At 37.6% G+C, this 23,425-nt stretch overlaps 1 protein-coding gene across 1 annotated transcript; it reads left to right on the top strand.

Moving 5' to 3' along the window:
- Positions 1 to 1,044: 1,044 nt before the first annotated feature.
- Positions 1,045 to 21,925, top strand: LOC121425996. Its single transcript, XM_041622123.1, has 7 exons — positions 1,045 to 1,104; positions 2,772 to 2,927; positions 7,848 to 7,928; positions 8,734 to 9,084; positions 11,807 to 12,066; positions 15,085 to 15,302; positions 21,634 to 21,925. Exons 2-7 carry the CDS (start codon positions 2,810 to 2,812, stop codon positions 21,923 to 21,925), a joined length of 1,320 nt encoding a protein of 439 aa, XP_041478057.1. The 5' UTR covers positions 1,045 to 1,104; positions 2,772 to 2,809.
- The last annotated feature ends 1,500 nt before the right edge of the window (positions 21,926 to 23,425 follow it).

Here is a 23,425-nt window from a genome sequence, read left to right on the forward strand (position 1 = left end):
CAAGCAACCAGAGGACCGACGGCTTAAGGTCGCCTCCGAAGGACCTGGTATTGAAGAATAATGCCTTACCCAACGGCACAAGCGCACCAAATGGGAATCGAACCCGGGTCACCGGAATACGAATCCCCCGCTCTGCCGACTGAGATATCGCACCTCCTTAATTCCTTCAAACGGTCCTCCAGAATGTCTCCTTTTCAGTTCAGTATAGGCCTATACGGATATTGAGCGCGCTTCGCGCATCACTTACTGAGAGCGCAATAAGTGACTCACAATTATCTTCATCCCCTAAATACCGTGATCAACGGTATACGTAACTGAAAATGGGTGAGGTACTACACTCTAATTACAAAGGATTTATAATGAAACTAATTCGACCGTGCTTATATTGACCAGCCGAATGTTAAATTTAAATTTAAGCCTTGTGGAATTATACATAAAGCTATGATTTGAATTTGAATCTTTTGAGATTGAAAAGTTAAACCTAAAAAAATAAATGATGAATTCAATTATTCAGCTGGTTACCAATCACAGCCAATCTGGATTTGTTTTGAATCCTTGAGATTTAAGGGAGTGGCCGAGGAACACTGTATCACCCCTGTAAATCGACTGAGAGAAGAAATATATAGATAGATCAATTCCGACCCCCACCCCACACCATCCCCGAATACAGTGATACCACTCCGATCATACATAAATAATAAGAAAGTGCGCTTTCCACCGTACTCTACTGATTTGTGCCACTCTAGTCAGTCGCGTATGTATTTTGCTCAACTTAACTTCCGAGTATATTTCAGTGGTGACAGGAACGGGAAAGCACAATCGAATAGTATGGTGGGTATCAACAATATTTAAAAATTAAATTCTAAGGAATGTTAGAAGTTCACCCAGTTTCTTCCTTTTTGCCCCACATAATTATGATAGCTTATTTATGCGCGAGATCTCTAAACAAACCAACCATATATTTATTTTTTGTTTTCTTCTGATATCAAACAAACAAAGCCAATTTTTAAATCCGTTTATCAGTCCTCACTTTTTTTTTATTTTTCCCTTTTTAGGATGGAGGTCTCATATTCAACATTCTCTTCTGGAGCGTGCTTGCAACAGGTAGAAATATTATTTTTAAAGAATGTAACGAATTCTTTTCACGAATGGGAAGGTGAACCGGTAGCGCATACATTTGTAATTCCGAAGCTTCGTTATTCCGAAGGTTTGTGTTTCCGAAGGTTCGTAAATCCTAAGGTTCGTTAATCCGAAAACGTAATGATTAACGAACCTTACTTCGTTTTCGGACTAATGAGCCCTCGGAACAACGAACCTTATATCGTTTTCGGATTAACGAACCTTCGGAACAACGAACCTTATTTCGTTTTCGGACGAACGAACTTTTGGAATATCGAACCTTATTTCGTTTTCGGATTATTGAACCTTCGGAATAACGCCACAAATGTTCGGATTAACGAACCCTTTTTACGTTTTCGGGTTAACAAAGATCGAGGTATAGGCAATTTACGTTTTTCGGAATTACGAACCTTCGTAATAAAGAACCTTCGGAATTACGAAGTGTAACCGTATGGTAGTATGGCTTGGGGTGGTCGTCAATTGATTATGGAATAAAATAAAATAAGTAAAATTTGATGCTACTATATACAGACATGGAACACGTTACTGTGTGAAGGTCTAATTATCGTACAAATACATGTTCAAATCTGAGACTATGTTATTATCCTATATTTATAGAATAAAAGTGAATTGAACATCTAGTCGGAATGACGCCATCGTTCAACAATTGGTATACGATTTGAAACTAATTTGGCCCTTTCCCCAAAAAATAAAAGCTTTCGATCATCCAAACTTGTTATATTAGTATTCTTAAAGTTAATTTGAACCTCATACTCTTCTTTTCCAATTCGAAAAAAAATAAGCAAATGCGATTTGTTCCTAAAGACGACCGCACACCTTACGATTGGTCTGTGACTCAATTTGGGAATAAAACTTAATAGAATTTGATGCAAATATTGCGACTTGGAATATCTTACCGGGTAATGATCGAAATCATCAAGCGAATACCTATGTATAAGACTGTGACTATGCTATCATCCGTCTTAGAATAAAAGCGAATTTAATATCTAGTCGTAATGCCGTCACAGCAGTCGTACGATTGCCTACGATTTGAAACTAATTTGGCCTTTACTCCAAAATAAAGACTTGCAATCTTTCAAAATGGTTATATTAGAATTCTTTCCATTAATTTTAACCTCAAATAAAATGATATGTTCCATTCACATTTTCGGAAAATGAGAAAAATTTGTCCCAAAATCGGATCGTGAACAGTCGTAAGGTGTGCGGTGGCCTTAAAGTAGATCGTGGACCAGTCGTAAGGTGTGCGGTGGCCTTAAAGTAGATCGTGGACCAGTCGTAAGGTGTGCGGTGGCCTTAAAGTAGATCGTGGACCAGTCGTAAGGTGTGCGGTGGCCTTAAAGTAGATCGTGGACCAGTCGTAAGGTGTGCGGTGGCCTTAAAGTAGATCGTGGACCAGTCGTAAGGTGTGCGGTGGCCTTAAAGTAGATCGTGGACCAGTCGTAAGGTGTGCGGTGGCCTTAAAGTAGATCGTGGACCAGTCGTAAGGTGTGCGGTGTCCTAGAACGGGAGGGTGTGGGTTCGATCCAGGTCAAGTCATATACTAAAGACTTTAAAAATGGGGCACTCTACCTTCTGGTCAGGAGAATGGTAATACTAATTACTAACGTTATGTTATGATCCTATATTTGCAGATACAGAGCAGGTATCTGCGTCAATCCATGACTCAAAGATGCCAGCTTGTAGCGATGACAGTGGAGATAATTTGCTGATGCCAAAATACCTGGATGACACTACGAGGGTATATCGAGGGCATGGAGCAGCGAAGAAGCTTCATTGTATGAAACCAAGTAAGCGCAGCCTAATCAGGGGTCCGTTTCATGCAATTACGGTTTAAGGACGTTCCACAGTTAAAGTGAAACCCATGTCATTTTCACCAAACTTTGCACATAGATACCTACTTTAGAACCTTAATATTCGAAATATGCAAAAATTAACATAGGTCCATGTGCTTGATTATTTGCTATAGAGCTTCAAAGTTCACCTAAATTGATGTTCTTAAGAATTGTGTATTCAAAAGAGTTTGGCATTTTTAGACCTCGCAAGATTACTACAATGAGTTTAAACCTATATTACTCAGTCAAAATACATGAAAAAGCCATCAAATTTCGCAAGAGAGTTAATAATTGTATCGTTAGAATGGAGAATACATTTATAGTGCTATTTGTTTGCAATTTTTAGTCTAACAGCACTGTCAGATCTTAAAAATGGCATAAAATATAACAAAAACCCAATCTCAAACATGTGAAATTTCAATAACAAACTACGAATGTACAATAAATGCTGCACTTTATTCAAAATCCATGTCATTTTCACCAAAATTTGCAAAGTTGTAGAGGAAGGTATACTTAAGAGGTACAACCAAAAATAGGGGTTCATGTGCTTATTTTCAAACTATCAGCATTTTCATTAATGCAAATGTGCTTTTTAAACACCAAAAATGCGCCGAATGCTTTGTATCTATGTGAAGAAAAAAATCAAAAGCACTCTACCATTCATTCAAACTCGGGTTCATATTCGTGATTCTTGGCAGCAGTACAAAGTAAAGTATTTTGAAATTGTAGATTTTTTTTAAATGGTCCATGGAATAATTTAATTTTTTTAGCTTCATAAAATAACTCATCGGATCTGCAGTTAGAGTGCAGATGATGAGAAAAATCAGCTCATACCCACAGCTAATTAATCACCTGTTCATCCATTGTGACGTCAGTGCGCAGAGTGTAACATATGCGCAGATCATAACTGTGGAACGTCCTTAAATCTACTAAAGTCATTCAATTTGCAGGGCCGCCGCCAGGGGGGGGGTGCGGAGGGTGCGAACGCACCCCCTTTCAGAACCAAAAAAAAAAATAATAAAAACAAAAAATAAAAAAAAAATAAAAAAAAATAATAATAAAATAAAAAAAAATAAAAAATCGGAGGGGGGGGGGGTAGGGATACTTGAGGGCTCTTTTGAAATAGATCAGTTATATAACTGCATGAAATTGAGTTAATACGTTGTTTTTTGTGTTTTTGTGTTTTTTTTTCATAAAAAGCACCCCCCCCCCCCCCAGAAAAAAGCTGGTGACGGCCCTGATTTGATTGGTGATAAATACGTATTATGCATATTCATTGCTAACAGGTTGCTTTCTTTATGAATTTGTAAAATTCATGCATGCATATTTCGAACAAGTGGAATGCCTCTGGCCGTCTCACCTGCATCACGCGGTTCAATATAGCAGCAGTGCTGACTTTGCATACTACTCTAACTCGCACAAGATGTTCAGTGATACATGGTTACTCTTATGTCCTCTTTTTATGAACTAGACCAATAAACTTACAGAGATATGATGGTTATTCAACAATAAACCCCAACATGGCCAAAGTTCATTGACCTTACATGACCTTTGACCTTGATCATGTGACCTGAAACTGGAACAGGATGTTCAGTGATACTTGATTACTCTTATGTACAAGTTTCATGAATCAGATCCATAAACTTTCAAAGTTATGATGGTAATTCAACAGATACACCCAATTCGGCTAAAGTTCATTGACCTTGGACATGTGACCTGAAACACGCACAGGATGTTCAGTGATACTTGGTTACTCTAATGTCCAAGTTTAACGAACTAGACCAATAAACTTTCAAAGTTATGATGGTAATTCAACAGATACCCCCGATTCGGCCAAGTTCATTGACCCTAAATGACCTTTGACCTTAATCATGAGACCTGAAACTTGCACAAAATGTTCAGTGATGCTTGATTACTATTATGTCCAAGTTTCATGAATCAGATCCATAAACTTTCAAAGTTATGATGGGAATTCAACAGATATCCCCAATTCGGCCAAAGTTCATTGACCCTAAATGACCTTTGACCTTGATCATGTGACCTGAAACTTGCACAAAATGTTCAGTGATGCTTGATTACTATTATGTCCAAGTTTCATGAATCAGATCCATAAACTTTCAAAGTTATGATGGGAATTCAACAGATATCCCCAATTCGTCCAAAGTTCATTGACCCTAAATGACCTTTGACCTTGGTCATGTGACGTGAAACTCATGCAGGATGTTCATTGATACTTGATTAACCTTATGTCCAAGTTTCATGAACTAGGTCCATATATTTTCTAAGTTATGATGACATTTCAAAAACTTAACCTCAGGTTAAGATTTCGATGTTGATTCCTCCAACATGGTCTAAGTTCATTGACCCTAAATGACCTTTGACCTTGGTCATGTGACATGAAACTCTAATAGGATGTTCAGTAATACTTGATTAACCTTATGGCCAAGTTTTATTAACTAGGTCCATATACTTTCTAAGTTATGATGTCATTTCAAAAACTTAACCTCAGGTTAAGATTTGATGTTGACGCCGCCGCCGCCGCCGCCGCCGTCGCCGTCGCCGTCGGAAAAGCGGCGCCTATAGTCTCACTTTGCTTCGCAGGTGAGACAAAAACAGTGGTATCAAATTACACCACCAGTTTAGCATTTTACACCGGTGTTGAATCCATAAAGTGCAGATTGCCCGCAACAAAGTTTCGAGCATGTTCAAAACTTTTCTGCGTGTGAATTAGACTTGCGTGCGGCAGATTGCGGGCGTCTGCGTGTGAGATGCGTGCGAGATGTCAGTGCGGGCGACTCTGCGGGTAGCAAAAATAGTCACACTCAAGGCTTGCACGGTGCGATGTGACAGAGCCTGAAGATTTAATACCCCCCAGACCCTGGATGGCATGCATCTTGGAAAGTTACTGCCGACATACAACGTGAGGCAAACACGGTAATTAAATGAACAATGAGAATAGAAAGTGTACTTAACCTTTTAAATCTTGCATTATGCGCTTTTTGCACTTCAAAACTTCGTAAAAATATAAGATGAAAAACGTGACAATAAACTTGAGCAGAAAGTGAGGGATAACAACGATGAACATGGTGAAATAACAGAAAATAGGACTGGTAAAGTAATCGGGCGATAAAAAAAGCAAGTTATGTGTACGTCAGTGCATTAGTATTTTCTTTAAAAAAAACACACACAGGATTAGTTGACTGATTATGAATCGTAAATGCTTACGTAAAAAAAAAATAAGTGGGTATCGTAAAAGGGGTTACAAGGGCCACGCCCCACACCCTGCTGATCGGTGAGTGCACCCCCCCCCCCGAAAAAAAAGGTGAAAGAAGAAAATACTCTCCTGTTGGTAAACGTTAATTTTCACGGGGCAAACATTCTTGGTAATTGGTCTCATCCTTCTACTTCTCTTGTAGCGGGGGGGGGGGGGGTCAAGTTTCAATGAGTAGTATATAAAGGTTGTAAATAATGAAAGTTTCATGTGATTATTGGGTTTTTCTTCTTATTATTATTTCTGGAGTACATCTAGACAACCTATGGCTTCCAGTATTTAGTATATCTGATATTTTCAGTGGACCACTCCGTGTTTCGAACATTTTTGATGTATTATCTTCTGCATCAGGTGTATATTCTTTATATTTGGTTTATTTGAATATTTATGTCATTTGTATTTTCTGATGTTATATTTTATTTATTGTAATTATTGCTTATAAATTTTGTTGGAAAAATTGAATGAATGAATGAATGAATATGGTTATACTTTAGATGACTTTCAAACAGGGAAAGTCTCCGATCCATTAACACTGTCTTTAATATAAAATGAATAGTATTTCAAAAGAGTAATTGTTTTTTTTTATAAATTTGTTTAAGAAGTTTAAACAGAAGGGAAAGGCGGGGTAAGTTGAGCATAGGGGCAAGCTGAGCCACCACCCCAGGCTAAGAATGAATGAGTCACACATTGTAGTGGTGTCAAGCAGTGATGACCCATTACATAACTCTTGACCCCACCACATAGTTTTCAACTTTGAAACAAAACGTATTTTTTTAGAGGGAAAATGCAAATTTCAGCCAAAAAAGTAAAAAAGGGTGTGAAATAGATCAGTGCTTTTTACCCACACACGTCTTAGAATATAAAGAAGTAAGAACAATATTGTTAGTCCAGGTAAGGATTCTTATTCTTGTCATAGTCTGTCATGATGGATGCATAAGAAATGTGTGGATGTGAAAAATAATAGACATTCTATTGAAAATGCTAGTCAAATTCACAATGAACAGCTGAGTTGCCTTTATCGAACATTACTGAACTGGGACACCAGATCGTCGTAACAATCCTGAGCTGACGAAAATTGCAAATGTTACGTCGTTTGTCCAGAGTCCAATCCGAAACTGTTGCTTAGATTCACCGACTTTCGACAAAGACTGCTTTGTCATGAAGGGATTTCGACAATAGATTTTCTATGTTGTAGATTCCGTTCATGTCGCCATTGCAAAAACTCCCTCATATACACTGCAAAAACTCTGGTGTTAATTTAACACCAGCCCGGAATCTATAATATATGTCCACACCAGATAAGTGCCAGAAGAGCCAGTTTCGTTTTGGTCTAACACCAGATAGGTGTTTATACAACACCAATTAGTATTAAAACAGCATTAGTTTGATTCCAAACTGGTGTTGTTTCAAAACTTCTTTGGTGTGGACATATAGATTCCGGGCTGGTGTTCAATCAACACCAGAGTTTTTGCAGTGTATACCACAGTCACATATACTGTGGATCGGTTTGGAGTCGGTTGGGTTGATGTGACTAGGCCAACATCTAAATATCAATTCATTAAAGAATTCGATTTCATATATTTCTTTTTCTTTTCCGTCATTAGGCTGCCTATCGTCTCCGTGTCAGAAAAGCGAGGAATGTACAGAGACCAAGTCTGGCTTCGTATGCGGTACTCACGGTGCGGGTAATTAACAAAAACCATTGGCCTTCCTATCAATCCTTAATTATGTTTCCAATTATGGAGAAAAAAAATGACCTAAAGGTAATTCTTTGTAAAAAAAAAACAACATCTAAATGAAACTAAGCTCTTTTGCGGTAAATCTTGTTTACGCAAATTAATTATTTCTAAAATTATATTCATTGGTCAACTGGTATACATTATGGTAATTATTGCTATCAATTAAAACTGCATGTCTCCATGGAAGACTAGCAGGCAGAAACAATATGATATTGGAACTGAATTTGTTTGTTTGTTTTTTTTAAACTTTTTTATCATATGTATTTTGCATTTGTTATTTTATACACGAAAATCAAACAAACATAAACCTTGGAATTGAGTTTATGAAAAAAACCACTCAAGATTATACATGGGCCTATATTTTTTAGAGGCCTACGCGAATGAAACTAAACGAATAGCTATAACGTACCGGAGTGTGATGTATGTTGCCATGGTGTCATGGCGGGCTGGTTCTAAACAGAGTCGCACCTGACGATCGTCTGTACACATATTGGCTCGTCTAAAAAAAGGTTGCAAGCGATCATTTCGTTAGCAGCCATTTTCTCCTGTAAGAAACAAACGCTTTCGTTCCGGGTTCATTAGAACCAGGCCGCAATATGACACCATGGCAACTGATGTCATCGCTTCGGTACTCTATATCTAAGCTGAAGATCATTTGATAACCATGATGGTATTTAAGCATGTTTACCTCTTAATACTTGACACGCTACAATAACTGGAATTACCCCCCCCCCCCCGATATCATGTATAGTACACACAACTTCATCGATTGAGCAAGACAATCGGAATAAAGTCCGCATCATCGGTGGACGCTCAACGCAAGAAGGTCGCGTGGAGATCCGGCACGATAACGTTTGGCTCCCGGTAAGCAAACGATATTGGGACATATACAGCGCCGCGGTTGTCTGCCGTTTTCTTGGATTTCTCGACGCAGTCACAGCCCATATCAAAGACGTTACCGACGCTGCGCCCGGGACGAAGGGATCATCGCCTCCATATACGATGGTGCGTCTAAGCTGCGAGGGAGACGAAATCGATTTGACGGAATGCAAGACAATCTTGGTAGAATCTTATGAACAACGAACTGCCACAATTATGTGTGGTAAGCGTTTCCTTATATTTCGATCCTCTTGCTATTAATACCTGGCAATCTGGCATATTTTGAATATAGGTGGTCAACACGCTAAGAAATAGGATTTTCAATTGCTTTATGCATCTTTGTGAACGCATATTGTGCATCCTCGAAGCTGAAATGCACCCCTCTCTCTCTCCCAGAATGAAAAATAAAGAACAAAAATGCCCAATTTTGTATTTTTTCCCGTCAAAGTTCAAGATCGCATATTCCCGAAAAAGCTGCTAATAGCACGAACTATAAGTGTTTATTTCTAACGATATATGCAGAGAAGGTGATATAATTATGAACCTTAACAAGTGTACCCTATAGGTATCCGACTCAGCGTCTTTTATTTTTGGTATTTCCTATTGGTTAGCGCATGCTGAAATGAGAGGATTAGAAAGGAAAAGAAGCTGAGCGAGATTCCTACTGAAAGATAACGGGATTTTTTTTTGCTTCTTGTTTTTTGCTCCACTACGCACGACGGATTCAATAACTTAGAGCATTAACGTCCATTGGCGGCGGAAGCCAAAAAATGTAGGGGTGTTCACCTGAAATTTTGGGATGGACACAGGTAAAAAATTTGAAAAGCGCCCCAAAAAAAGGTTATCAACCTAAATTTTAGGGGGGGGGCACGTCCCCCCCCACTTCCGCCGCCTATGTTAACGTCAAATGCCCTTCATGACAAAGAACATCAAAGTCTTTGTCAAAACTCGGTGAATCAGAACATCAGTTTCATCCAGTAGACTATGTCTGGATAAACGACATATTTGCAACTTTCATCAGCTCCGAAACTTAAAGGAGAATGAAACCATTGGAACAAGATAGCTTGTGTGAAAACAGAAAAATCAAAGAAACAGATCAACAAAAGTTTGAGAAAAATAGGACAAATAATGAGAAAGTTATGAGCATTTGAATATTGCGATCACTAATGCTATGGAGATAGCAAATTGGCAATGCGACAAAGATGTGTGATGTCACTTGTGAACAACTCTCCCCATTTATACTTTAGTTTATATTTCACTTGAATTGCCTCTTTTATCACATCTATCCATAGATCATATGTTCTTTCTCCATGAGGGCACGTGATACATATTTTTTTAAGAATACATCATTGATAAAGAGTTTGTATCATCATAAGAAAAAGCAAAAGGAGACATTTGAGGGTATTTTTTAGTCCACCAAAGGGAAAGTTGTTCATCAGTGACATCACACATCCTTGTCGCATTGCCAATGGGAGGATCTCCATAGCATTAGTGATTGCAATATTCCAATGTCTTTCTCATTATTTGTCTGATTTTTCTCAAACTTTCTTTATTCTTATTTTTTTATTTCTCTGTTTCTACACAAGCCCATTTTTTCCAAATGCTTCATTCCCCTTTAAAGGGATCGTTTAACTTTGTGAGCAGCTGATTTAAAAAATTCTCAAACTGAGACGAAACATGTGTATGAGTGCCTGTATTTGTCCTAAAAATAACCCTGAAACAGACCACAATATAGGATGAAAAACTCTAATTTAGATACAAGTAGCAATTTATTAGCTTGGTTTTGAGAACAGTCTAGTAGACGGGTTCCAGCTTATGACCAGTTTTCTCCAATTCAAAAAGTCCGTTGGCTATATGTTGATTGCCTTCTGCTGTGTGTATCTCCTATATACACACGCTATTATTAGCTGCACTGGACATTCAGTGTCTACCTTGTACACACTGTATGTAGCTGTGTTGGACAGACCCGCTCTATTATATTCATTGAAACCAACTCCCAATCATTTTCAAACTTTGGCTTACATCTCCAAGGTTTTAAAATCGATCCTGTAGATATACTTTGAAACTTTTGGGATGGTATTTTTACACTATAAGCCTAATGGTAAGCCCATTTTCAAGAACCAAAATGAGAGTTTTTTTAATCAGAACAAAGTGAAATGATCACTTTAAGACGAAGTTGCTGTTCCGATTCACCAGCTTTCGGCAAAGAAATCCGAGCTGTTCTTTGTCATTATTTTGAGAGGCATCTTCAATACATTTACTGTGTTCTTGAATTCTTTCTGGCATCGCGTTCAAGGGCGGAAATCTCTCCCAAAGGGTGGGGGGGGGGGGTACCAGGGGCTGGAAAAATTGACCCCCCAAAAAAGAAAGAAAAGGTTATCACCCCAAAGGTACGGCTATTTCGACCAAAATAAATTTCACGAGCTAAAAAAAAAGGTTATCACCCGAAAAGTAAAATTATTTCGACCAAAAGGAAAAAAAAGGCTATCATCCAAAAAGTAAGGTCATCTGTTCCAAAGTACATGTTTTATTTCGATTTTGAATGACGTTTTTCTTTCCATCATAAAAGACCGAAAATAGTAGGGGGACATTTGCTATTGAGTCCCCCTACTATTTGGTATGGGGGGGGGGGACGCGTCCCCCGGGAGTTCCGCCCCGGCATGATCGCGGTGCAAAGATTCCCCATTATTTTTGTTCCAACTCGCCTCGATCCCAGGGATAGTTGTTGCATATCCCTGTCGCCTCCCATGAGCACATGAGCTTTCACGGAGGTAGGCTATTATTTTCTTCATTTGCTTCGGTTTTCTCGTATGTTTGTATACACTGTATATAGATTTTAAAAACTTGAACTGGAAGAGGACGCTGCAAATGAGGGGAAATATTAAGATAGTGTCACTCAGTATCACTCAGTATTATCATTATTGTTACTTTCACAACATTTACAGATGAACGAAGCCCCACTAAACGTTGTGAAAACGGGGGCTCTTTTATTGGTCGTCACCCCACCAGTTACAATGTGTCCAAACCATGTGCCTGTATGCCCGGTTTCACGGGACCTCTCTGTGAGTGGGCAACATCGTGTAAAGTTCTGTTCGATGCTGGTTACAACAGGACCGACATCTACACCATCAAGCCTGGTAAAGGGAATGCTTTCCCAGTCAAGTGCGACATGGACACTGATGGGGGAGGTTGGACTGTTATCATGGTAAGCCTCGGGAAGGGGCCAGTTCAGGAGTTTTCAAAGGGGGGAGCGGGAACAAAATCTATAAAGGGAACATTTCGAGCACGTTTAAATTCATCAGCATGATTACTAAAACTAAAAAAAAAATGCTCGCACGAAGCGCAAGTTGATTTTGTTTTTAAATCTAAAAAAAAAGAATATATTTCAAGCACCGTTTGAATTCATGAAGAGTGAAGTGGAGTATGTAGGGGGGGGGGGGGGGGTTACCGCGGACCCCCCTCACGGGGGACCAATCGAAACTTAAAGGGGGCATTCAAAAGTTAATTTTTCAGATTTTTCCCCTTTTTAGTACCCCATTGACAATTTACCCCCATAACTTACCCTAGGATGGCTTACAAGTCACCAAGCTCAGCGGTTACATTGTTAATACAATGTTGTATAAGGCATGTAAAATTGTTATTTTGCGAGTATTCATGTTGTCATGGTAACACCTGCTTCTAGAGATTAAAAGTTTTTTTGGGGGCCAAAATTTACTATGCAGTTACATCACTTTGTCCCCTTTAGAATTCTACCAACATTATGACAAACTACCAGTATAGACCAACTCACTAGACCATAATCAAACAGTGAATTTCTTTGTTTCTATGGCAACAAAGCATTCTATTGCAACCTTTGTAAACTAAACCTGAAGCTGTTTTCAAAACCAAACACGAGAGGGTGCTTTTCACATTGCACTAGCGAAATGAATGGACATCTAAAAAAATCAATGAAAATTCATATTGTTTATCAAAAGGTGTATCTATCAAGACTATCCTAAAGCATATGGCCTTGGAAAGAGTTTTACTGTTGGTTAAAACTCCTTGAAGTTTTATCGCCCCTTAAAGTTCGATATTTAAAACCAAACTGAATACTTTTTTAAAAGCAATTGCTTATTGAATAGGTAAATTTCAATAGGTAAAAAAGAGCATACAATCCAAACAATTAGAAGTGCCTAAAATACAACAAACTAATCATAATAGAATACAAAAAAATGCCCTTTTTTTTTTTGGGGGGGGTTGACCTCGGTATCACGTATTCAAGTGTCCCTATGCCTATTATGTGTAAAGGGGGGGGGGGGTGTCAAGCCGCCTTCAAGCCGGCATCCAGCAGATCTTACTGCTATACATGTGTAAACATATTTTTTTTAGACGGCTTGACACCGGCGTGACACCAGCCCATGTGTAAATGGGGTCTAGACACATCAAAAACATATAATAAAATATTGAGAACAAATAATTAGTAGGGGGACCCCCAGGGGGAGGACCTCTATATAAGACATCTTTAAAATACATTTAGATTTGAAAATGGAGTAAGCCTATAGAGAGCTTATGAGGAAAATATTAATTGAAAGTAATGAATGGGTATCTTGATCCATCCAATCTCAAATAAGGCAAACAGAATAAATACCCTGGGTACATATTTGGTATGTCTAACTCAAACAGATAGTCATTGGGTTACATTACCATGTTTTATGCAGTATTGAAAATATAATTTAAAGGGATGGTCCAGGCTGAAAATATTATATCTTAATAAAATGAGTAAAATTCATAAAGAAACGCTGAAAATTTTATCAAATAACAAAGTTATTGAATTTTAAGTTCATCAATATTTTTTTTAAAACAGCTATGCATATCGGCATGAATATTCATTAGGTGGGCTGATGATGTCACATCCCCACTTTCCTTTTTCGTATGTTATTACATGAAATCATAATTGTTTCATTTTTTTTCATACATGTGTAAACAATATCTTTACAATTACAGTATGATGAAATAAGTTGAGGTAATAAATAACCAATGCATTTAATCAGTTGCCAATCCAATTGTTTTAGTTCTTGGTAGAAATAGTTTGACTAAACCTAATTTCATATAATAAAATACAAAAGAACAAGTGGCGATATGATATCATCAGCCCACCTAATAAATATTCATAAAGACATGCCTAGAACTGTTTCACCGGAATAATGCAAGTCTTTAAACTTCAATTACTTCGTTTTTTGTCTTCCGATTTTGATGAAATTTTCTGCACTTTGCTTTGTGAATTTTACTCTATTTATTGAGATAAAAAATATCTCCAGCCTGGACCATCCCTTTAATGCAAATCGATTGATATACTTTGGTTTGATAGTTTTCACATCAATATCTTGTCTCTCAAAAGTCTGAGAAAGCAAACTGACAATTCTTCTTGGACTGGCATGTTAAGTCACTTCATGCATCCATGACAATTAATATCATAATAGTACATGAAGTACCCTCAAACTTGCGTACAACTGTACACTAGTAGTAAGATAAAACCTGAAAGTGAGCCTACACTGTAAAAAACCCCCCCGATTTTACGGGGGGGGGGGAGATTTTGCAAAGAAAGCAATAACAGAATCATTCTGTAAATTCATAAACCAGGAATTTTTCTACAATTTAAGTCTGTTTAAGGGGAAAATGGTGTTTTATTTAAGGAAATTTGTAAAGTTCCATACACCATGGACCTACATACACCAAATACCAATTTCCTGTTATTCTATATGATATAATGCAATCTGGTAAGATTACATGTGTTCTCGAGACTCTGATGAAGGAACTTTGTAGAGAATATAAGCTAGTACAAAGTGCCACACACTAATAAATTCGGGTTCAATTTTAACACCAATATAACAATCAACGGTGTTGTAATAACACCTATAGGTATTAAACTATAACACTAGATTTAACACCGGTGTAAAATGACTGGTGTTGTCCTCTATATACACCGGTACCGGTTTACACCGCAGTTTTTTTATGTGCATACAGACACAGATACATATTCTTAAAAGGTGATAATCACATCAGATGCATCAAACTTTCTTGGGGGTGGCAAATGGGACTTTTTTGTATTTTGGGATAAAATTTTGGCAATTTTAATCAACTTTTGATGGATGAATGTTCACTTATACCTCTCTCACAATCTCTTTTCGAAGTGTTTTTTTCAAGGTGTCTCTGTTATAATTTATCATTTCATTTTCTTCTCAAGCGTTCTTCCCAATCCGATAGCATATACGACTTTAATCCGTCGTTACGCGACTATCAGGATGGCTTTCTTGACCCATCGGGGGATCACTGGATAGGACTTGATCGAATGTTAGCATTGGGCCCTTTCCCGGTCAGACTACGCATTGATATCAGGTTTTGGCAAATCAAGGTTCCCATCTACGGCTCCTACGACTTTTTTCTGGCAGGTGCTGATCAAAAGTAAGAAATGATCGTCTTTATTATTATACCCCTTTCATAAATCCACCCCCAATTATCCGCCTAAGAGTAATGCGGCTAATTCAATAAAAATTGCATTCACAAACTCCGAAAATAATCCGCACTATTTTAGAGCGCCCGACCTGAAAAAGGCGAATAATTGTCATGGCAACTGCACACGCCCTCTCCGATGAGGTTGCGATGGAAAAGGGTGACCTTGTGACCGCACCATGCAATTATCCGCATGACTTTGGAAATGCATTCATAAAGTAAAAATCTGGTCCCGATGCTGCTATTATGCGGATAATTGCAGCATCAAAATAATGCTGATAAATCTGGTCCTCCTCCGATTTTACGACCAAATCATGCGGCTATTATCCGCATAATTGGGTTTATGAAAGGGGTATAGAGGACAAGTCCACAAAAAGTTGTTTTGAATAAATAGAGAAAAATCCAACAAAGCATAACACAGTAAAAATCTCATCAAAAGCGGATGTAAAGTAAGAAAATTATGACATTTTAAAGTTTCACTTAATTTCACAAAATAGTTGTTTTGTCTGTATGCAAACGAGGGGACTGATGACATCACCATGATCACTCACTCACTATTTGAAATATTTCCATTTTTTCCTCATTGTCCTGTGAAACAAAGTTTCATTCTCCCCTGAGCACATGGAATTACATTGTCTTTTTAACATTTCAAGGTTCAGCAAAGTTGGTTCTTATTGTCAAATCTGTAAAAATGGAAATATTGTACTTCAAACAAATAAAAACAAAAAACAAAAGAAATAGTAACATCATCGACGCTCTCACGAGCTCTCTCATTTGCATGCCACTTTTTGTGCATATAACTGTTTTTTTTTTTTTAAAGCGAAACTTTATGTCATTACTTTATTTTATATCCAATTTTGATGAAAAGTTTCCAGAGTTCTGATTGTTTGATTCTGTTTTTATTTTTCTTCCACTTCAGGACGGATCAATATATTGTTTGACCCGGAAAAATTGCAATTAATGATTTTTTCAACTGTTTCTTGCAGTATTTGACCTCAGTAATAACATACTAAAGATCTACCAAAATCCGCATTTGGGAAAGTAGTTATTTTTAAGATGGCACCCAAGATGGCCGCCATTCACTGGAAATGGATATAACTCACTCATTATCCACCCTAGATCCTATTTGGGTTCACATTCCATGGTCCAGTGGGTAAACAAATTGATACAAGTTAGAGTGAATATTAGCACTCCATGTGCAAGGGAAATCCAAGATGGCGCCCAAATGGCTGCCGTAGGCTAAAAAAAAACACAATTCATCTATTACTTTCCAGAAGGAAACACCAGTTCCACTGGACCAGTTAGACCAGTAGAATTGGTAACTCTGGAAACTTGAACATCGATTTACTGGTCTAACTGGAGGTATGGAGGTGGAGGTGCCGTGGCCGAGTGGTCTAAGGCGCTTGGCTATACATGGAAAGTCCGGGGTTCGATCCCCGGCCGCGGCACCTATGCCCGTGAGCAAGGCATTTAATCTACAATGCTCTTTTATCCTGCTTTCAAATAAATGGAAATGCTGTATGCATTGTTGGTACGGTTACACTTCGTAATTCCGAAGCTTCGTAATTCCGAAGGTTCTTTATTCCGAAGGTTCGTAATTCCGAAACACGTAAATTGCCTATACCTCGATGTTCGTTAATCCGAAAACGAAAAAGGGTTCGTTAATCCGAACATTTGTGGCGTAATTCCGACGATTCGTTATTCCGAAGGTTCGATAATCCGAAAACGAAATAAGGTTCGTTGTTCCGAAGGTTCGTTAATCCGAAAACGAAATAAGGTTCGTTGTTCCGAAGGTTCGTTAATCCGAAAACGAAAAAAGGTTCGTTATTCCGAAGGTTCGTTGATCCGAAAACGAAATAAGGTTCGTTTTTCCGAAGGTTCGTTAATCCGAAAACGAAATAAGGTTCGTTAATCCGAAAACAAAATAAGGTTCGTTTTTCCGAAGGTTCGTTAATCCGAAAACGAAATAAGGTTCGTTAATCCGAAAAATGAAAACCGGGAAAGCAGAGGCAGAGGCAAGGGGAGGGGGGCGGGGGACACTGTTGCCGTTCAATTATCATATGAGGATGGGAAGGCAAGGGCGGCCGAACGAATTTTCGTTGGGGTAAAGCCAAAAAATGAAACTCATACGTCAAAATTGGGACTGTGGTGATATTTTCACCTTAAGATTATCATCTGCTTGAAGTCATTGTCTGTTTGATAGTGATTAAGTAGAGAATAACTTTTTTGAAGTGACTTCTTATTATGGCAAAATGTATATTTAGGCTTTATTTTTCGGGAGAGAGTCTAATGAGCGAGCGGCTTGGTAAAACAAATTCAAAGGTGAAGTTGTATAACGTTTTTTGTGGTCAGTTATTCTTAAAATGGCATTATTGCAAGGTGTTGCGAGCGTGAATCACAAGCTAAACTTTAGGTTATTTCAATAAAAATGAAAATTAGTTTTTAAAAATCCGAGCAGATTTCTGCTGTCATTAAAAAGATGTGCATCTAACTAAAGAATTAACACGAGCGCAAAACGCGAGCTTAAACATACTGACCAGAAAAGGAACCTGTTAAAGAAAGCATTTAGTGACCTCTTTAGGATGCATATTTCACCAATCGAATGAGAGTGCGAAGCGCAAGCTGAAATTTTTCAATATTCCAGCCTGAAAACTTAACTTAACTTGTATACTTTAAAAAGAGTATTTTATTTCGAAAAAAACATGAAAAACGGCATATTTATATTTAAAAAAGGAACTTTCCCATTTTGGAAAATATCAATTCCCCTGTTTTTCATTTTTGATGCCCCCTGCCTCCCTCCCGGCAGATCCAACTTTCGTCAAATAGAGGGGGGGGGGGGCAATTTGTTTTCGCCATATTTTCCTTGATCGGCAGTTTAAAGTTAATTTTTTTTGTTTCTTTGAAAGGGTAGTCCTAACAGTCAATAATTAGCTTTATTCTTATAAAATAAAGTAAATATGTAATAACATGATAAACCCTTTTTAAATAATGCGAGCGCGAGCTATATATTTTTGTTAATATGATGGGCAATATGTTTGTGATCTTCAAAGCGAGATGCCTATGTAACTAAATTTTAATAACTGCTAGCAAGAAGCGCGAACAGAATTTTTGAATATATAAGCTCTGACCTGATCTAAAGGGGACATTTTAAGAACTTTTTGCAGTTAGCCATGAAGACGATGCGAGTTTTAGCCAATGGCGGCGGAACGTTTTTTTTTTTTTTGGGGGGGGGGGCAAGTAAAAAAAAGGGGCCAATAGGGGCAATTTGGTGCAAACGGATATTTTCACCATTAGATTAGCATCTGTGTAAAGAGGTTGTGTGTTTTTGTAGTAACTAAATTGAGCACAATTTTTTAAGTGATCACTAAACATGCTAAAGTTATATATTTACGTTTCATTTCTGCGAGCGTAGAGAGCAAGCAGTTTGGGGAAAAAGTCAAATCTGAAGATGTAAAATTCACCTTTTTGGTCAATACTGTTAAAAGGGCATCCTTGTGAGATGTTGCGAGCGAATCACGTGCTCAAACTTTTGGAAATTTCATGTGGGCCTAGAATGATGATATTGGTATAGATATCATTTACCCAGGGAAGCCACTTCAGTTCTGAAAACTATTCTCCCAGCTATTATTATTTTTTTTACAAGAATGCTATAGAATGTCCAGTTTTCAGGTTGGAAAATCGGAAAAATTTGGCTCACGTTTCTCGCTCGCATCAAGTATTGTTTATTGAGGAACTCATTCTATTCCTGGTTACAAAAAAGAAGTATGAAATGTCCAGTTTTCAGGTTGGAATATCACAAATTTTAAGCTTGCGGTTCGCGCTCTCATTATTTAGTTCGTGAGATATATATTCTATTCATGGGTCACTAAATACAGTCCTTAAAAGATTACTTTCTGAAGCCTGTTGCATAAAACTTTTTACCTGAGAAAACTCTGGTAAAAACTGAAAACTAAGGTTAGTCTGATTTCCGCCAATTACTTTAGCACAGGGCATAAACTCCTGTAAAAACAACCTGAGTTTTCTCAGGTAAAAAGTTTCATGCAACGGGCCCCAGGTCAGTATATAAACAAATTACAACTCGCCCTCGCATTAATTCTTTTTTATTTTAGAAAGATACACATCTTTCTCACGATTACAAAAAATGCTCCGAATGCTCACTTCACGTCTTGTTACATGAAATGTCTACTAGTTTCAGCTTGCGATTCGCGCTTTCAACATCTCACAAGGATCATTATTAGTATTATTTTTATTTTTATTACCAGCAGAAGCTGTTATTAAAAATGACATCCCCTCCAATACAAATCCTATTATCTAGAGGTTGCTCGCACGCTTCCAACACACTTGATCCCCTGCATCTTTAATTAAACCATTTGCTTATAGGCAGCAATTGCTCAGATAAAATCGAAATTAGCCTGTGCTTGATCAGGGCGCCATTCTTAATGAAATACATGCTTTGGCCCCAACACACATCATCGATCGTTATATATCATTGCATAATATCGTGTAATCTTGTAGTGACAACATCGTTTTTGTTACCAAAATGAATTATTTTCATTTTCGGAAATACGAACCTTATTTAATTTTCGGATTAACGAACCTTATTTCGTTTTCGGATTAACGAACCTTATTTCGTTTTCGGATTAACGAACCTTCGGAATTACGAACCTTATTTCGTTTTCGGATTAACGAACCTTCGGAATTACGAACCTTATTTCGTTTTCGGATTAACGAACCTTCGGAATTACGAACCTTATTTCGTTTTCGGATTAACGAACCTTCGGAATTACGAACCTTATTTCGTTTTCGGATTAACGAACCTTCGGAACAACGAACCTTATTTCGTTTTCGGATTAACGAACCTTCGGAATTACGAACCTTCGGAAATACGAACCTTCGGAATAACCGAACCTTCGGAATTACGAAGCTTCGGAATTACGAATGTATGCGTGTTGGTACTAGGTGTGCACTTGTTTAAAAAAAAAAAAAAAAAACTGGTCATACTGGTCCAGTTAAAAAGAAACTGGTCTCGAAAGTTCTGGAATTTTATACTGGTCTTGTTTCTGGTGGTTGTTATTGGTCACACTGGTCTTCACACTGATATTAGATCTAATCTGGTCCTCGAGCTGGTCGAATTGGTCCTCGTACTGGTCATCGATCAATTTATTACATGCATTTGGTTTGTTATATACCATGGTCAGAGAAATGTGATGGAAAAGATGGTTAGTAAATTAATCTTTCTGCCGTTTTTTTAAATGTGATATGATGAAATTACACATTTTCATTATGAATTAGTTCATACACCTATTTAGAAAGTTTTTAAACAACAGTGATTGCCATTGCAAAGATATTCTATTCTCAATCATGATTTTTTCTTTTAAAAATAGGAAATATGCAAATGAGGTAAACCACCTGAACAGCATCATCAGAATTACTGGTATTAGTGGTCCTGACCAGTTCAATTTCAAAGTATGAATTTAGACCAGTTGACTAGCTATATCAGAGGAATATCTTCCTTTGCCTTTGATCTTAATCATAATTTAAGGAAATAATTATTTTGATGATAACATTAGTACTTGATAATTATGATAATAATAATAATCATAATAATATCAATAACAATGATAACAGTAAAAAGAATAACAATGATCATAATAATAATAATTGCAATAATAATGATGACAATGATAATTATAAGAAGAATGATGATAACAATGATAAATGGTAACGATAATAACTTTCTTGGAATTGCAAGATTCATTTTCCATAATTCGTCAAATGATCTGACTTGAAATAAAGTCATTATATATTGAACCAGTACCACCAGTTTGATGATAAACAATTAAGCTGGTATTACTACTTTGTTTCAACTGGAATGCAATTGTTTAAACTGGTCTCCAGCTGATTTTTACTGGTCCATTTAAAAATCAACCGGTCCAGTAAACATATATTGGAAACCAGTAAAAATCTACTGGAAACCATTTATTGGGCCAGTAACACCAGTTTGATGAAAAGAATAATTAACTGGTACTACTACTTTGTTTCAACTGGAATGCGATTGTTGGAAATGGTCTCCAGTTGAATTGAACTGGTCCAGTTGAATTTAATTAACTGGTTCAGTTAAAAATCATCTGGCCCAGTAAAAATATACTGGAAACCAGTAAAATTCTATTGGAAACCAGTAAAAAAGTTTACTGATCTTACTGGTTTTTCCTTCTGGCTTACTTCAGTCACTGAAGTCACTGAACTCGGCCACACTCCACCTCCTGTTGTTTGATATGTACAGGTACCGTGCAGACTTCAAATCCTTCAACGGAACTGCAGGTGACCCTTTAATCGAACGTCCACGCTGCTCCCAATCTGGTCGCCAGTTCAGAATGCTAAGAGTAATAAGGGGAAACTGGTCCCCCAGCCAAGGATGGTGGCATGCGGAAATTGGATGCAATGTAATGTACAGTTTGACTAACTGCATGTCCGAAAGATGTGCAGGGATAAGATCTGCGTGGTTAACATCGAAAGGGTACCGAGCCTCCGTGAAAGAAGGCGAAATGAAGATCAGACGTAAGGCGAGTCTATAGGCGGGTCACATGTGGGGAGGGGGACCCACCCCCTATTGGCGAAGCAAATATAAAAAAGAGGGGGGGGGGGAGAAAAACAAAGAAAAAGAAGGGACAAAAGAGAGGAGAAAAAAGAAGGGGAGACATAATAGTTGGAAGGCAAGTGAATAAAATAAGATGAGGGGAAGACTTGGAAAATAATAATAATACAAATCATATCACTACCTGTATATTACAATTTCACTAGCGCTTCACGCTCGCATTGCCCTTTATGTGATTTACATGTCTTGCTCAATATTTGATTGAAAATCAAATTTTGAAGTCAATATGAAAAACACATTTCAGCTCGGAAACCGAACTTTCATTATTTTTTTTATTTACAAATTCATTTTTTAAAGACATAGTGCTCTGTAAAAATGTCAGTTTTATGGTCTAAATATTAACATTTTCTCCTCGCACTGCGCGCTCGCAGCTAGCACTGCATGCATGCTCGTATTTTTTTGTGAGTTACGTACATGTATATTGTAATACTATAACAAACTACTTAAAATCCCCATTTCATGACAGCTTATCCAAAATTTCGGCTCGCGATTTGCGCTCGCATTGATTGTTGAAAAATTAACTTATGCATGCATCTTATTCATAATAACAAAAGTTCTTGGAATGTCCAGTTTTCAGGCCATAATATTAACATATTTCGCGCTCTCATTAGACTTATTAGATTAATGAATAAGATATTAATTTAATAATCAAATTCGGAATGGAATATCGACAAGTTTCATCTCGCGCTTAGGAAGAGAAATGGGAAGATTTTTTAAAACTGTGATCCATATCCACCTCAGAGTTTTCCTACAAAGTGCTTGAAATACAGAGCGTAAATTGACCCCTTTTCAAATCGGAAAAATATCAAATATTTGAAGCTCGCGCTTCGCACTCGCTTATTTTCGTGATGAAAAAGGTATTTAAAATGCCCAGATTCTAGGTCGAAATCTGAAACACGCGCGCGCATGTTTATTCAGATACCCAGCTTGTTCTCTATTTAAATCATTAACCAGTTTCAGATCACAGTATCATTAGGTCGCATCAATGTTGTTAAGTTGCATATACATATCCCTTTTCACGATTGCAAAAGGTGCTTAGCCTTAGAAGTTCCATTCTTGAGGTAGAAATGTCGAATTTTTCAGCTCGCGTGCTTCTCGCTCGCATAAGTTGATTGTTGAAATATGTAACGTCTTCATGGCTAACTGCAATCAAATAAGAACGTATATATCTGCTCAAAATCCGCGTACATAGTGTCCTGGCTGCATGCATGCCCTTCATTACCGTTTTCAGGACGATTTTGGCGGATGATGTTCAGTGACCCCCACCCCCCCCCCCCCCGATGTAGATGACACCAACTTGAAACGAGGTGTGATACACCTGCTTGTTCGACAATTAGAAAGGTGTCAAAATGGTTAGCCTGCCCTTTAAGTCCTTTAAGGGTTCAAAGACGAGGGGTGTCATTTCTTTATAAATCTGAAT

Source organism: Lytechinus variegatus, chromosome 13 (genome assembly GCF_018143015.1).
Source record: "Lytechinus variegatus isolate NC3 chromosome 13, Lvar_3.0, whole genome shotgun sequence".
Classification (NCBI taxonomy): Eukaryota; Metazoa; Echinodermata; class Echinoidea; order Temnopleuroida; family Toxopneustidae; genus Lytechinus; species Lytechinus variegatus.